The sequence below is a fragment of the Moschus berezovskii genome, chromosome 12 (genome assembly GCF_049115385.1).
Source record: "Moschus berezovskii isolate FMDL1 chromosome 12, NW_MosBer_1.0, whole genome shotgun sequence".
Taxonomy (NCBI): Eukaryota; Metazoa; Chordata; class Mammalia; order Artiodactyla; family Moschidae; genus Moschus; species Moschus berezovskii.
In genome coordinates, this window is record NC_142471.1 from 34,618,626 (window position 1) to 34,635,235 (window position 16,610).

The window sequence follows — 16,610 nt, forward strand, 5'->3', positions numbered from 1 at the left end:
AGGCCAAGCCGATCCAGGGGGTTTTCATCTGCTGAGGAAGTCCGTACATACGAGCAGTCAAGAGCACACACCTCACACCATTCCCCAGTTCGGGTGCTGCAAAGGACAACTTTCAGCTGCCACCCATGTGGACATGCTTCTGGCAGCAGCTTTGCTAAAAGGAATGAGTTCCCTCACCCAAGAGTTATGGCAGATATTCTGGAAGTTAGGTTTAAAGGAAAAAAGCTCCCTTTTTGGAAGGGGAAACTGAGATAAGCTACTAAGAACTCAGCAGGATCAACCCATGCATGCCAAGGGAACTCAGAACACGGCAACTGGAAGGCTGTTAATCACACAGATGACCAGCAGCTAACGCTCACACTCAGCCCGTAGCGTGCGTGAGCCTGGCTGTCAGCTTCTGGCAGGGCTAGGGCTCAGTGCCACCCGGGAGTTCTCTCTGCCTCCCCAGCTCTGACACCACAGCCAGACAACGTTTTCTCGGCTCAGATTAATCTGTTCTGGTCAGTGAATTTTGGAATCCCTTGGCAAACCTGAGCTCAGATGGGGTGACTGGAGGGTGAGGGCATATTCAGCCACCTCTGCGGCCCTGGATCTGTGGGGCGTGTGACAGATGGGGACGGGATGGATGAACAAGTGCTCACTGAACCCACAAGTGCTGCTGGTTAGGGGACCACTGTCAAAACATATCTAAGACAAGAAAGGGCCTGGGCCAAGTGAAGAAGGGGAAGCCCTGCCGGCCGGAGTGGGACAGCGTTCTGCAGTGCCTGGGGCTGACAGACCGCTGGGGTGCAGCACAGCTATGTCCCCTGCTCGGCAGCCACAGCACAGAAGCATGTTACCTCGTTGTATTTCTCATAGCCTGTCTCAGTTAAGGTCTTCGAGGAGAAACAGAAACATAAATAAGTGAATACAGTCATGGAGAAAAACCAAATCACACCTCTCATTTGTTACTTAAAAAAAAAAAAGAATTGTCAAGCAACAAAAACAAAATGAAGGCACTCAGCGTAGCTAGCCTCTTAGTTTTAAATGTATTTAAAAGCTGGAAGAGTCTCTTTTTTACCTTTTGTATCTTACCATGTCAAAGAGTGAAGAGCTTTTAACTAAAATATCCTTATTTAAGTGTCTTACTGTTTATATTTTTTATATACTTCAAGGGATATATTTTGTGCTATATTTGAATCACAATCAGCATACGTAGGGAACCATGTATTCCTGTATTCCTTTGCTTTTGACCATAACCATGATTATCAATAGAAAGGAGGAGGTCTGCGAAATAAAAACAAACTAAAAAACTAAGAGGATGTCAAGGTAACAGGTCCCTGGCAGAAAAAGGAAGGATGACTTACATTTCTAACCCATATTGTGGCCAGAAAAAAAGCAATTTAAAATAATGATGATATTAAACAAACACTACTGCATCATTTATTATATAAAACACAATAAATGGCATTAAAACAACGCTCTATTGCAAATTACTGGGCTTCCAAACCACTGAGGGAGGAGCTGGCCTGCAGGATGAGAAACTGGGTGGCAGGGGGTGACAGGGACAGGTTTAAAAAAAATCAGGGCTCTTAACTAGAGCACTTGTCTTCTACCAGAGAAACACTTGTGCAAAAGACAAACTAAAAGAGACATGAGATAAAATCTTTATGCTGACTGCTGAGGTTCTCCTGCCTGGGCCGCTCTTAAATCTTCTAACAAGAAACACTCTTACATAAGCACCCCCAGCTTATACACTTCCCTGTCGGCACCTGGAGAATGATTCCTTGGAGACGGCAAAACCAGGGCACAACCCCCCCAAGAGCTCACCTGCAGGAAGCTGTCCTGGCAGCAAAGAAACTCGTTCTTCTTCATTATGGACTCGGCGCTCAGGAGCAGCTCGTTCTTACTGAGAGCAGGCTCGCTCCGGCATGGGAAGACTGCCTCGAGTATCGAAAGAAAACAGTGTGATTTGGAGCGGGGCAGGGAGCAGCATTCAGTGAAGGAGTTTATAAGGGACAGAACAACCTCACCCAGTGAGCTTTCAGCAACCTGTGATGTTTTTGTCTTTCAAAACGCATTGCAGACACTACCTTTAATACGAAGGTGAAAACAGCATAAACTGATACTCCGCCTTATGTAACGGCTTGTGGGCTATCCAGCGGGTATTGTGTCATTCCTTCCCAACCTCCATCCCGCCCCAGATTGGCACTAAAACCATAAACTGCTGTTATGAAAAAAAAAATTCAAGTGTGAAAATACTTCTCCACCCCCAAGCTCATGGGTTTTCCCTCAAAGTTTTAATGGTTACACCGCACCGTAACATGTGGACAGACCATCCCATGTTTGACCTGTCCTCCACAGGTGGCCTGTATCTGCTATAAACAATGCTGGAAGAACATTCTTGGCACATTTAGATCATTTCTGTAGGGCAAATTCCTATAAGTGAAATTTAAGTATTGCTCAAGGGCACCCAGATTTAAATTCAGATCAACACTGTCCAGCTGCCTCTCAAAAAGCTTGCTCTAAATTATATCCTGTTAAAAGTATGTTAAACAGGCCTGCTTCTCCACACCCGTGACTTTTACACGGTCTCTATCACACTTTACTAGACACTGACAAGAAGACAAAGCCCTTGTCCACTGGCACTGGTTTACTACCAGTAACTAGACTTTGAAATTGAGAAACTCTCTTCCCTTAATGCCTGGGGAAAATCATGCAAAGTGACTACAAAAGACAAACACCACCCCAGTGGGCGGGCAGATATGACAGTGTTAACTGTGCGCTATGCCAAAGGCACATCCATTCTAAAGAAATGTCCTTGAAAACGCTCACAAATACAATGCTTAATCTTACTTTGATGTTGTCCAGAACCCTTTTAAACTCTAAAGGCTCATCTTTTCCCTCCATGGCTGCAGGATCTAAGCCGTCTCCCCCGTAAATGAACTGGATGATGTCTCCCGTAGAGCTGCGGACTGTCAGGTCATACTGTGAGCAAAGATCTTCCAGGGACTTGACGAGCCTTCTCTGAAGGAAGAGGAGAGGAGATAAAAGTTCAGGTGCTTTGAGAGCACTAGTCATGTGTACAAAGGTTGATATCTGCAACTGAGTTTCAAGGCTACCAGTGCTTTTAATCACATAAAAACATTTTATTAGAAATCCCTTAAAAAGAGTCCTTGACCTCAAGAACGGCCCCACAAGTGTCTCACTAGCTTGTGCAGTGGGATTTAGAATATGCTTCACGCTCCAGTGTGTTTTAGAATACATGCAATTTAAACCCCATCATCCCTGAAGGACTCTGCAAACACTGTTTTCCTAGGCTGTTTTGCCTTCCCTCTCTGTCTCCCTAAGGTTTAAATTAATGCAATTGCTTTGCATTTCTAAACACAACTTAATCTGGGACCCCTGTGGACTTCAATATGAATTACAGAGGATCCAGTGCAGGCCCTCTTCTGGGACTGATGGGTAAGAAGAAAGAACAGGACTCATGTTGTGCTTGAACCAGCAGGTAGCAGCCATTTCTCAAACCTGCTTAGGGAGAACCTTCTACCAGGAGAACCCTCCAGCCAGCGGGGTGAAGGGGTTCAATGAGTTAAAGGGAAAGATATCTTCCTCCAGGCAACTTCAAAACAAAAATCCCTTATGCCAGAAGTAATTTGTTCTAGGTTAACAAGTCACTCTGGGAAAGTCATACTCTGGACTTCAGAAAGGTAAAGGACAAAAAATAAAGTCAACAGACATTTAGGCAAGAGGGTTAAAAGCGTTTCACAGTCTGTTAGGTTTCTGACAAGAGCACACTCTGAAGGCGAGGGCGATTTCCCATTAAACGATGATTAAAAGGGCAGCACCATCAGTAACACAACACAGGGGGCAGACGAGAGGTTATGGAAATAGGTGGGTCCTGACTCGAGTCCATTTCGCTTTCGTCAACCCTGTGCATTCTGGCCCACTCATTCACATCCCTGGTTTATCAGTCCTGGCTTCCCTGCTTGCCAAGGGCTATGCTTCTCAGTCCACGGTGGGGAGAAAAGGGACATAAAACCACAGCAGTTCATGGCCTAGCAACTTGGAGTGTTAACCTCATGTATTGTAAGCTGATAAAATCAACAAAAAATAAACCAAAACCAACCACAAAACAAAAAACAAAACGTAGATTATGGAGTACAAGGTAGAAATGAGAATTAGAGAGAGATCCTTAGCTTGTGGTCTTATGGAAGCACAAAGTAGGATGTGTTTTCACCCTTCTGCTGTCTAGGATATACCTCTGTGGCAGTCTCAGAAACACAGGCATAAAAAGCAGGTAGCTCAGCCCTGTCCCCAAAGATTACTCTCTTACAACTATATACACAATGGAGAACAAGTCAGCCCTCCAAGTGCCCAAGCCCTCCTGCAGGCAGTAGAACAGGTTTTCTGAGTCCCTTAGAGTGACAATAATGATGGATTACATAAACCGCTGCATGGTGAGCACAGCCCTCTCAGTGTGTAATCAGGAGGTGGGTATTGCCACCCCATCTCCGTGTATTAGCAAGTAGTGGCTCAGTGAGATGACATGTCCGGGGACTTCTGGTCCATGTTCTCCTCCAGCAGGGCTCTGGTACATGTGGCTCCAGCCTGGTCTGCACCATTCGAAGGAGACACTGACTTTGAACTTTATTTTTTTTTAACATCTTACTTTTTTGTGTTGTTTATGTTTAGGGCATCTACATTGCTCAGTTTTTCCTTTTAAATGCCAAGACTTAATAAATCAGAAGTCAGGTACAAAAGAAGCAAACACTCAGCAGTCAAGATCGGCAGACCTGTCCAGCTTCATTGCTAATGGCCTACATTTCTTCAGGTTACCTGCATATATCCTGTTTCAGCTGTCTTCACGGCTGTGTCAACCAGACCTTCCCGGCCAGCCATCGTGTGGAAGAAAAACTCAGTTGGTGTCAAACCGGAATAAAAGCTATTAGCCACAAAGCCTTTGGCAGCTGGGAGCTAAAGAGAGGTAGAAAAAAAAAAAAGGAAAGAAAAATCTAACTTAAGGTCCACAATTCCAAGACCCATTCAAATCAGAAAATACCTCACCTTTAGACTATAAATACCTGGCCAATGCACTCCCACGTTTTATGCCCTTTCCTAAAGAAGAAATAATTTAGGTCAAACCATCCTTACCAGAGACAAGGAGAGTGAGTTCCCAGCCAGGGCTGGTGCTCGTGCCAGTGGCAGCCAGGTGGTTCAGGACAGGAACACCGAAGCTTGGGCTGCTACTCCCAGAGCAGGCAGGCAGTCACGGATCTCAGTTTAGAGGGCACCCTGGCCTTCTCCCGGGAAACGACTACCCCCAAGATACCTGCCTGCAGGCTGGACCTGTCCACCTCCAAAACATAGCTGTGTGCTGCTACAGTTCATGGGGATTCATTTTTGGGCTGTTGAAAATATCCTAAAATTTAGATTATGATGATGATCACAAACTCTGTGAACACACTATGCTGCCGAACTCTACACTTTAAATGGGTGAATATTAAGATAAAGAAAAAAAAAAAGCAAAAACCCCCCAAAAAACCCACATTTAAAAAACACCCTATGAAATGCCCAATGGCCTTTGATTTGGACAGGTTCGTGTTCCTTGGAGGACAACTCAGATGAATAGGCTAAAATCCTTTTGCCCCGTTTCACTTAAAGGGCAACTGGCATACTCAAAAGCACTTTTAGGCAAGTACCATCTACCCCAAAGTCTGGCACTAGATGTCCTTGGCATCTCTTCTAAAGTGGTCAGGCTTTGACTGCGAGCAATGTAAGCATAGTCAGGTACCATTCCAGTGACTTGCTGGCTGCCTGACCTCTAGTAAATTCTGATCTTGGGCAGAGAGCCCAAGTTGTTCCTGGGGCCACCTGATACAGTGTCTGTCAATTTCAGTACAGCAGTCCCATCTCCCCAGGAGGGGCTGGCCATAAGTCCTACAGCTCCTCAGGCCAGGAGCAGCTGGGGCATCTGTGTTTTAGTGTGAGTAACAGTTGACTCCATCCAGAACTACTAAGTGACCAAGTCAGCTGTAAGTTCCTCAACTGTTCATTTAATAGCTACCTACGCCAGAATCTCAGAAAACCCCAATAGAGGCCTGTCTATCTCACTCTACAGATGCTAGTGCCCAGACCACGAGGGTCAATGGAACTCAGAAGTCATTTACAGGCAGTTTAGGAATTCCAGAGAGAACCTGGAATTTCCTGGTTGTTTCACTGTGGCTCACATGTTCACTATTTAAAAATCTTTATACTTTCATGTAAGTGTTCCCTAAAATAAGCATACAGATTGAATGCACACAAATAACAACACGTTCAGATTAAAAGATAAAGTTGGATGGGAAACTGACATCCTCCACCTTAGAAGAGAAAATATACAAAAGGGCATTGGTCCAAGTTTTATAGCTCCGAGTTTCATGAGGCTCCTTCTACAAGACTCAATCAAGTTTGACTGCAGAGGTAATAACCCTGAGTGGTCCCCACCCTCTAAACAGCTCCAGGAGTCGCCTAATTGGCAGCCCCAGAGCTTTGGTCACTCTTTCATGCTGCTGAAGGTTGTCCTTCAAAGTTGTATCTGATCCACTCCTGCTTACCTTTGAGTGTTTTTCAAAGTGAGGCAGGGACCTGTTTTCAAAGCCATCTGGCACTCGAGAGCCACTGATAGCTTGCTGTCCCACACAGGCAATCATCTGTGATATGTTAATGAAGGAACCTGGGGAAGCAGGTCAGAAATAGAACATTCATTTACCAAAATCACAGTAACTGAAGTACAAGCAGATCTGTTGGTAAAACAGGAATATAACACGGCACAGCCCCCTAACCTCAACAAGTTCATACTCTAGGGACAGTGAAGGACAGAACCAGAACAGCAAGGACAGAGCTGTCAGTAACACAAGGAAGGCCAGGCAGGGCTAGAGCTCAGGGGCGAATGAGCACTCTGGGGCTGGAGGAGAAACTTCTAGGGGAGTATTCAAAAAGGCAGAGTCAACCAGCTGGACTCTTGGAGAAGATTATGACTTCCACATAGAGGACACGGGGGAGGAGTTCCAAAATGGGTCAGAGTGGGAAGCAGAGACACAGGACAGGAGTGTGGACTATGCACCGGGAGCAGGAAGGAGACATGGGGTGGACAGCAAGGCTAAAGAGATCGGACTGTATTCTGTCAGAAATTTGGGAAAAAAGGAAGTTTGCAAAGCTCAGGGTTCTGAATTTCACTGCAGTATCATGAAACCCTAACACTTTCAGGTCCTAGCTAACTATAAACTTTAAGTGTATTTAATTATCATCAAACACATTATTTTAAAAATCCATGGCTCTTTTTTTAAAAAAAAATAAGACCAAGTTTACTCAAAGCACCCTCAAACTCAGAAATCCACACACATAATAAACAAGTTTCTCCAAAGGAGTTAGACATTCTAAAAATGCAAATAACCGTCTCCTTCTCTAAGCATTATTTGAAAAGATAAACAGTGGCTCAGATGGTAAAGCATCTGCCTGCAATACAGGAGACCCAGGTTCAATCCCCGGGTCAGGAAGATCCCCTGGAGAAGGAAATGGCAACACACTCCAGTACCCTTGCCTGGAAAATCCCATGGACAGAGGAGCCTGGTAGGCCACAGTCCATGGGGTTGCAAAGAGTCAGACATGACTAAGCGACTTCACTTTCTTTCACTTTCGCACCCTTATAAACAAAAGGCCTGAAGCTCTTTCTTTTGGGGGGGTGGTAGAGGGGGGTTGCCGCGTAGCTTGTGGGATCTTAGTTCCCTGACCAGGGATTGAACCTGGGCCTGGGCAGTGAAGGACCGAGTCCTAACCACTGGACAAACCACCAGGGAACTCCAGGCCTGAAGCTCTGACGCACATTTTCCAGAGCACAGCCAGCCAGCCTGCATGGAATGCAGTGACAGCGGCAGCCAGAGGAGGTACTCACCTTTGGAACCACACAGAGCCATGGTGAGGGGGCTGTTGCTCTTATCCAGCTCCCGGAGGCAGGCGCTGCCTGCGTGGTCACGGATCACGGACAGCTCCTTCAGGATCAAAGCCTGGCGGGAGAAAGAGAGATGCACGATGCCTATGTGATTACCGATGTTCAGCGTGACATTTAAGAGAATGTGAAGAATTCGAGCGAGATGTCAGATTTCCAGCAGATGAAAGGTTTCAGACCTTAGAAGACCAAGATGTCCTATCTCTGCAGACTGACATTTTCCACGTACTCAGTCACTTCAGTTGCATCCTACTCTGAGTGGCCCTATGGACTGTAGCCTGCCAGGTTCCTCTGGCCATGGGATTCTCCAGGCAAGAATACTGGAGGGGGTTGCCATGCCTTTCTTCAGGGGAACTTCCTGACCCAGGGACTGAACTCACATCTTTTATGTCTCCTGCACTGGCAGGCAGATTCTTTACCACTAGCGCCCCCCTGGAAAGTCCCATGGGTTTCATAATCAGTGTAAGGAAAAAATGGTTAGTAACAAAACCTCGGAAAAACATTTAAATGGCCAATGAGGTAGAATATATGCAGCTTTGTGTATATACCCTACATAGTGGTGTCTCTGTATGTGTATTATATACACTACTGTATATATCACATGTTTGTGTATACTATGTATACACATGTATAACATTTTGCACTTTATATGACATTATGTAATACGTACTAAAAGAGAGTGGCATGTACTGTTTGTAAAATTTGTCTCTGCCAAGCACACACTTGAATTCCTACCAGCTGGGCATGTGATTAGGCAACTCAATAGGAATACTCTAGTCCATGAGCTCATCTGGATTGCCATCCCTCAACCCACAACCTGTGATGCTCAATCAGCTGGGAATCATGCTTCCACTAAAGAGGAGTGCAGCTGAAGCCTCAAGTAATCTTCTAGGTGAGAAACACCCGATCTCTCTTTCTGTTTTTCTTTAAGACTGACATTAAGAATGAGCTAATTGTGAACACCTCACACAATACTGCTTTCTTTCTGCTTTAAGAAGTTCATCAGAAGATTTCTTACTGGGGTTTCCCTGATGGCTCAGTGGCCAAGAATCTGCCTGCCAATGTAGAAAGACACGGGTTTGATCCCTGGTCTGGGAAGATCCCACATGCCTCGGAGAAACTAAGCCCGTGTGCCACCACTATTGAGCCTGTGCTCTCGAGCCCAGGAGCTGCAATTACTGAGCTCACGTGCTGCAGTTACTGAAGCCTGCGTGCCCTGGAGCCCATGCTCTGCAATAAGAGAAGCCACTGCATGAGAATCTAGTGCGCCACAGTGAAGAGCCGCCCTTGCTCATGGCAACCAGAGCAAGCCCACACGCAACAACCAAGACCCAGCGCAACCAAAAGATATACAAATAAAAGTAAAAAAAAATTTTTACTGTTCAAAAATCCTTTCTTCCCTACTTAGTTGAGTTAAAGCTCTGAGCGCCAGGCTACGGGGAGGCAGAAGAGAGTCAGACTGCTAAGGCAGGCTGCTTCAGAGAAAACGCAGGACTCTCAGGCCATTCTGACTCTGACACCTGCAGGTCCAGTTCTCAGCTAACTTAGCTCCAGACTGGAACGTGCAACAGACTGGACCGTGACTCTCAAACACGAATTAACCACGTCTCTTTCAAATACCATCCTTTCAAAGCTGTGGTGTCAGTCTGGTCACAGGATGCTGGTAATAGGGCAAAAGCACTGAAGTTCTAGGGACAGAAGGGGCCCAAGTGTGATGATGGAACAAGAGCAGCCCCAAGTGGCCAAATGAACAGACAGCAGCTGTTCACTACCTGGAACACTACCTGGAAGGGATGGAACAGATCTGATGGGAGGCCCTCCCATCATCAGAACACACATGAGCTGCACAGCTCAGAGATGGGCTAAAGCCACGGCCTCTCCTCTCCACTCACCTCTGTCGCGTCTCTTCAGGACCTACAATGCCACTGGTGGCTAACCTGACCCAGAGAGCCAGACTCACCTCCAGAGTCTCCTCGGCGGTGCAGCCAGGCTGCTGCTGCAGCTTGCCTGTGTTCAGGGCTTCGATGTACTCATCGCATTTTTTGTAGCCAGCGTTCAGCAACTCATACTTGGCCTTCAGCAGCCCTTGGCCAGGTGTGACGTCACCAATCCCGATTGAGAATCCACGGTTAGCTGCAGACGGGTTGGCAGGGAGAGCCGGAAGAGAGAACCACTGATGTTAGTCACCCTGTTATGCAGAAACAAGGTTATACCTTCAGAGAACTTGCTGCAAGCCAGTTAAACAAAAACTTACTGTACTGGTCCCTGGGCTGTTACACAAAGATGACTAAGACTCACTAACTCCTCTCAAGAGAGCTCACAACCTGGTACGGAGCACAGGAATGTCCCAGCTATATTATAAAGCAGACAGCCACTGAACAGGAAAGAGAGACCGAGAGAGCCAGTCGCAGAAAGTGGGCTACGGACCGCTGGCGCCCAGCATCCCAGACACCTCCCTGCTCCAATTCTCTTTCAGAAATCGTTTCAAAAGAGAGGCTAAGAAACAGATGTGAACTCTACCTTTGATGGAACTATATACCATCAATAATCCTAACCGTAACACCTGTACCAAGTGGGCAGGTGAGGGGCAACTGGATTAACAGGATGGGGAAGGGGATGCTGAAAAGTGGCTGTGGAATGGAGGGCCACCGAGTCTGAAAGTCTCAGAAACAAATGCTCAGGTTCTGCTGGAGGTAATGTACGAGCTGCAAATGGGGAAACCTGGGTGGAAAGTTTGTACAGGTGCACCTTTTTTTGCTGTGCTTCATAGATAGTGTGTTTCTTTAAAAATAGAAGGTTTGTGGCAACCTTGTATTTGAACAAATCTAAAAGCACAATTTTTCCAATGGTATTTTGCTCACTTTGTGTCTCTATGTTGAATTTCAGTAATTCTCACAATATTTTAAACTTTCATTATTACATTTTTATGATGCTCTGCGCTGTTATTATTATGACTCACTGAAGGCTCAAATGATTAGCATTTTTCAGCAATAAAGTCTTTTTTTTATTAAGGTGTGTACATGTAAGACAATAAGATCAATGTATCCGATCCCATCACTTCACGGCAAACGGAGAAAAAGTGAAAGCAGTGACAGATTTTATTTTCTTGGATTCAAGATCACCGTGGATGGTGACTGCAGCCATGAAATTAAGACACCTGCTCCTTGGAAGAAAAGCTATGACACACCTAGACAACATATTAAAAAGCAAAGACATCACTTTGCTGACAAATGTCTATATAATCAAAACTATGGTTTTTCTAGTAGCCATGTATGGATGTGAGTGGTGGATCACAAAGAAGGCTGAGCACTGAAGAATTGATGCCTTCGAACTGGTGTTGGAGAAGACTGTTTAGAGTCTGGTGGACTGCAAGGAGATCAAACCGATCAATCCTAAAGGAAATCAATCCTGAACATTCACTGGAAGGATTGATACTAAAGCTGAAGCTCCAATACTTTGGCCACCTGATATGAAGAGCTGACTCATTGGAAAAGACCCTGATGCTGGCAAAAACTGAAGGCAAAAGAAAAAGAGGGTGGCAGAGGATAAGATGGTTAGATAGTATCACTGATTCAATGGACAAGAATCTGAGCAAACTCTGGGAAACACAGGGAAGCCTGGCGTGCTACAGTCCATGAGTCACAAAGAGTCAGACGTAGATTAGCGATTGAACAACAACATGTTAACACACAATACTATTGCACACTTAATAAGACTACAGTATAGTACAAGCAAGTTCTTTATGCACTGGGAAAACAAAATATTCATATGAGTTGCTTGTTATATATGCTTCATCATGGTGGTCTAGAACCAATCCTGCAACGTCTCTGAGGTCTGTCTATAAAAAAAGAGGCCTCAGGCCCTTCCCCCTGTGGGAAACAGAGTGCTATAGAAGAGATATTTGAGCATCAATAGGAACTCTTAAAAAGAAAAGAAAGAAAAGAAGGAAACAAAGAGAAAACAACTACTGGCAAATAAGAACAATGGCTAGAAATTAAATATATGATAATGAAAAATTAAAACAAAACAGTGTTAAAAACTGAATCCAAAAACAAATAAACGGACAACAGTGAAAAAGAGAAAATTAGAGAATCACTCCAAGAACTCTACCAGACAATTAACAGAAATTCCAAAAAGCAAGAACGGAGAAAGTAAAAGAGAGAATATGATCAGAAAAAGCACAAGAAAATTTCCAGAACCGAAGGACACATGTTGCATATTGAGAGAGTTTGCAGAGCGCTCAGCACAATGAATGATAAACATCCCAAGGCTGCATCACTGTGAACTTTCAGAATGCCAGAAACAAAGAGGATTCTCAAACCTTCCAGAATAAAAAGACAACTCAGGATAAGCAAGGTCCTAATGTATAGCTCAGGGAGTTATATTCAGTATCCTGTAAAAACCCACAATGGAAAAGAAAGTTAAAAAAAAAGAATGCATATATGTATATGACTGGGTAAACTAAACTGGATTACTCAAAAATTGGATACTGCAATTTAAAAAAAAGACAATTCAAATACAAAAAGTTGGGAATTAGAAGGGAAATACATTTTACAGCAACCCCGAAAGAACAGAGTAGAGCAATACTTTCAAAATTCTCAGGGAAAATAACATTCAGTCTAGAATTCTACACCCACCCAAAGAGTCAAGTATAAGAGTAGACTAAATATATTCTGGGCGTGTAAAGAAAATCTCCTGCCCTAGTGTACAAGGACAGTAGGGAAATAAAGTCAGCAGGTAGGGCTGAACTGTGGAAGAACCAGAGGGTGACAATTTTGCACAGCCTACCTTGGCAGCAGCCCATGAAGGCCCTTTATGTAAAAACCCATGTATCTCATGGGCTTTAGGGAGCTACTGTAGCTTTTGAGAAGAGAACTGTAAAGCAAATTCGAATCTTTAGTCAAATTGGTCAGCATCAAGTTTATTTCATTAAGAAAAGCATAAATGGCTTAGCCTGGAACAAGTATCCTTTTCTTTGTGTTTGTATGTGTTTGGGGCAGGGGGATGAAATAGTAAAAGAAACCCCTAAAACATCAATAACCTATAGTAATAAAACAAAGACGCTAAGACACTCACACAAGTAGACGGGAGCCAGCCTGGCAAGCCGTGACATCGCATCAGCAGCTTCATTCTGCCCCCAGTCTCGCAGCAAAATGTAAAAAATGTTGTTCTTGGATCCTGATCCCAGTGTTCCTTTGTCCATGCTGCCACTCATCAGCTCACTGTTCTGGATTGTGACGTCTGGAAGGAAAAGATTATGGACTCACACAAATGATTATCTGTTACTTTGCCTCATTTCAAAATGAATTTAAGGCAGTTGAGAAAATTTGTTTATTTTTAAGTTAGAGCAGAGCAAACAGAAATGCTCTCAAAAAATTTCTTTTTGAGGGGGGGAAAAGGAGAAATCTAGGAACTTCTGAAAAGCAGGAAAGGTCTAGTTCGTTACCCTACAGTCCTGACTCTGAAAGGTATTAGTTGACTCTCATCGTCTTTATCTATGATAGGTGGATGACAGTATATATCAAGCTCTTGCCATCTTTATGTGACGGGGATGTTTTGAGCACCAATTCAATCATGGACAACAAAGTGTTGCTTATAAAGCACTTTGTTATTCACTAAGACATTGAAAACTAGCAGTGGTTCCATCATGAAAAACCTAAACAATAAAATGAAATTTGTATCTAGAAACAAAAACACAATATAAAACAAGAAGCCAAAATACATTAAAGACCAGGGAGTACATTTATGAAACAACGGTTGTAAACCTGGTGGGGGGGTGGAGAAAAAAAATCAGTGCTCTTCAAAATATTTATTCATCATGAGAGGGCAGAGAATCCTTGACCTTCAGAGAATCTTTGTGGTTCAGTCATCACTATAGAGGCCTGCAGATCCACCTCTCGTCACAAAGCCTTGCTAGCCATTCTATATCAGTGTTACTCAAAACAGTCTGCTGGGGAACCGCCTGTCAGCAGCCTGAGACCCAGAAAGCAAATGCTGCCTGAATGGCATCGGTCTGGGGAACACACTCTGGGCTGAATCAGTCTAGGGGACTCAGAGGACTCATATTTAAATGTTCTCACTGTTACACCTGGGGCTTCCAGGTGGCGTTAGTGGTAAAGTGCTTGCCTGCCAATGCAGGAGACTAGAGCCACAGGTTCGGTCCCTGGGTCAGGAAGACCCCCTTGAGAAGGAAATGGCATCCCACTACAGTGTTCTTGCCAAGAGAATCCCATGGACAGGGGAGCCTGGTGGGCTACAGTCCATAGGATCGCAAAGAGTCAGACACGACTGAATGACTTAGCACAACACAGCACTGTTACACCTGATCTACATGTGACCAAAACATCCACTGACCAGGTGAGGCAGGTAAAAAAATTAGCCTTTTCAGTAATACTTTTTAGTCATGTATGTGTGCTCCATCGCTCACGTGTGTTTGACTCTTGGTGATCCAATGAACCATAGCCCACCAGGCTCCTCTGGCCGTGGGATTTTCCAGGCAAGAATACTGAGTGGGTTGCCATTTCTTCCTCCTGGAGATGTTTCTGACCCAGAAATTCAACCCGTTTCCCATGTCTCCTGCATTGGCAAGCAGATTCTTTACCACTGAGCCACTTGGGAAACCCACTTACTTATACTTTTAGTCATACTTTTAGACAACGAACACACTTTTGGACATAAAATAATAAATTATAAGCCTTAAATAATAAGACCCTTGTACAGCAAAACACACACACACAAACCAACAACAGGGAAAGAAGAAACGAATTTGCATTAATTGGTAGAAACAAGTCACCTGAGACAAAACATGTGGAGAAGAACATTCTAACCGCTGGGTTGGTCATGTGTCCACATGACCTCTACCTTCTGGAGAAACACCAGCTGCATTTCCCCCAAGAACAAACTTCCTGCCTAAGGCCTTAGAGAAACACAGGATCTACTGGCAAAGCGAAGGGAACTGCTGGCCGCTTGCCCTCCTGAGCCCCGGCCCCAGCCTGCTGCTTTCACTCACAGGAGTCGTTGACACAGAGGTCCTCTCCTCTGCCGCAGTACTGCTTGCCCTTGGTTCGGAGGTTGGCCCTCACTGGATTGTCATCGCTGGGTCTGAGGATGACACTGAAGATCTGCTTTCCCGTCCACAGGGTGACAGGCTGAAGGAGGAGAGAAGCCAGAGTGTCAGTGGGCCGAGCCTGGTCTCACCTGCCCTTCACACCAATGAGCCAAGATGGTACAGCGGTCGCAAGCCTACTTGGCACTGGCGGGAGTACATGAGACCACTGGTGCACCCGTACAGACACAGTCACAGCTCCTGCACAAACCTTTAGTATTGTAGGCGGTGGGAGACGAACTTTAATTTTCTCATCCTTGCCCACTAGTATTGAAGCGATGATCTGACAAGCTTTGGCTCGGTCAAAGAAAGTATCCTTAAGAGTGAGGAGATAGGCACCTGAGGATGTTAAGAAAGAACATAAAACAAAGGAAAGGAACGAAATTGTGAGAAAAATCACAACGTTTCAACTTTAAAAATAAAGATGGACTGTTACTAAAAGAGTGAGGTAAAACACGGCTGTTGCTTGCTTTTCTCTTCCAACAAGAATCCACGCTCCACAAGGAAAGGGACTGTTTTACTCGTCGCCATGTCCCTAGCACTTAAAAAGTAAAAGATATCTCGTGTATGGTTCCTTAACACAATCACACTCAGTAAACAAACAACAGAATTACACAGCCTTTCAAGTGGCCAAGTAAACACGTAACAGAGAATCCTCATGTTCCAAAGTCTCTTTTCAAGTAAATTCCACAAAACCCACCTGTCAGAAAATCCTGAATAGCAGCAATCAGTGGTTCTCCATTTCTTGGTGTTACAAGGTTTGCTTTAGTCTGAAGGAAAAAGGAACACAGTAAGCCATGTTTGGATGCATGATGCGGCCCCCAATCTTCACCACAAACACTCTTAATGGTTATGGATAAATGAAGAGCAGCAGGAAGGTGAGGCTGTGAACCAGAAGCTGGGGGTTCTTAACTGCAGCTTTGTGACTAACATCTAGTGCCTTCATCTGTCAAAGGGAGAAGAAAAAAATACCAGCAAGATTGACCTCAGAGGTCCCTAGGTATAAATACTGTGTGGAGTTGTTCTGCATTCTTATAAAGAACTCTTTGGGTGAAACATGTTAGTGTAATTATAAATGCTCTCCTCCAAAGCAAATTTCCTTCTATGAATGATGAGTAGCACTGTGTTATCTTTGAAGTGAATCAATTCCACACTAGTTACAATAATGGCAGAATGGTCAAGTTTCTCTTGGTTGCGACACTAAGTTTGAACATCAGCATTCATTAATCATCAAAATGTAATGAGTGCCCACACTGGCAAAATCGGGCGCTAGTTGCTCCCTGCATAAGTACCCAATTTAAAGAAGGTTGTGTACATCAAGGTGCATTTGCTCAGGGACTCGCTGGTGGCCCAGTGGTGAGCACTCTGTGCTTTCACTGCTGAGGGTGTGGGTTCAATCCCTGGTCGGGGAACTAAGATCCTGTAAGCAGCCGCTTGGCACAGCCAAAAGGGGAAAAAAAGGTGCATCTGCTCAAATCCTTTATCTGAAGTATAACAGACCATGATATCCAACAGTCAAGTTTCTGACACACCCCTGTT

General features: G+C 44.6%; 1 protein-coding gene across 3 annotated transcripts in view; it reads right to left on the bottom strand.

Moving 5' to 3' along the window:
* POLR3A (RNA polymerase III subunit A) overlaps positions 1-16,610 on the bottom strand; it is a 47,119-nt gene that overhangs the window by 11,565 nt on the left and 18,944 nt on the right. For 2 of the 3 annotated variants that reach the window (XR_008685796.2, XM_055425360.2), the window contains exons 12-22: positions 15,772-15,841; positions 15,283-15,410; positions 14,976-15,114; positions 13,043-13,207; positions 9,927-10,099; positions 7,913-8,024; positions 6,576-6,694; positions 4,819-4,956; positions 2,836-3,006; positions 1,810-1,923; positions 840-875 (exon numbers count right to left, since the gene is read on the bottom strand). Coding sequence is in view for 2 of the 3 variants with exons in the window: in XM_055425360.2 (XP_055281335.1) it covers positions 840-875; positions 1,810-1,923; positions 2,836-3,006; positions 4,819-4,956; positions 6,576-6,694; positions 7,913-8,024; positions 9,927-10,099; positions 13,043-13,207; positions 14,976-15,114; positions 15,283-15,410; positions 15,772-15,841 (1,365 nt within the window). In the remaining variant the exon portion in view is untranslated. The remainder of the gene's footprint in view (positions 1-839; positions 876-1,809; positions 1,924-2,835; positions 3,007-4,818; positions 4,957-6,575; positions 6,695-7,912; positions 8,025-9,926; positions 10,100-13,042; positions 13,208-14,975; positions 15,115-15,282; positions 15,411-15,771; positions 15,842-16,610) is intronic. The other variant, XM_055425361.2, reaches the window with a different exon arrangement.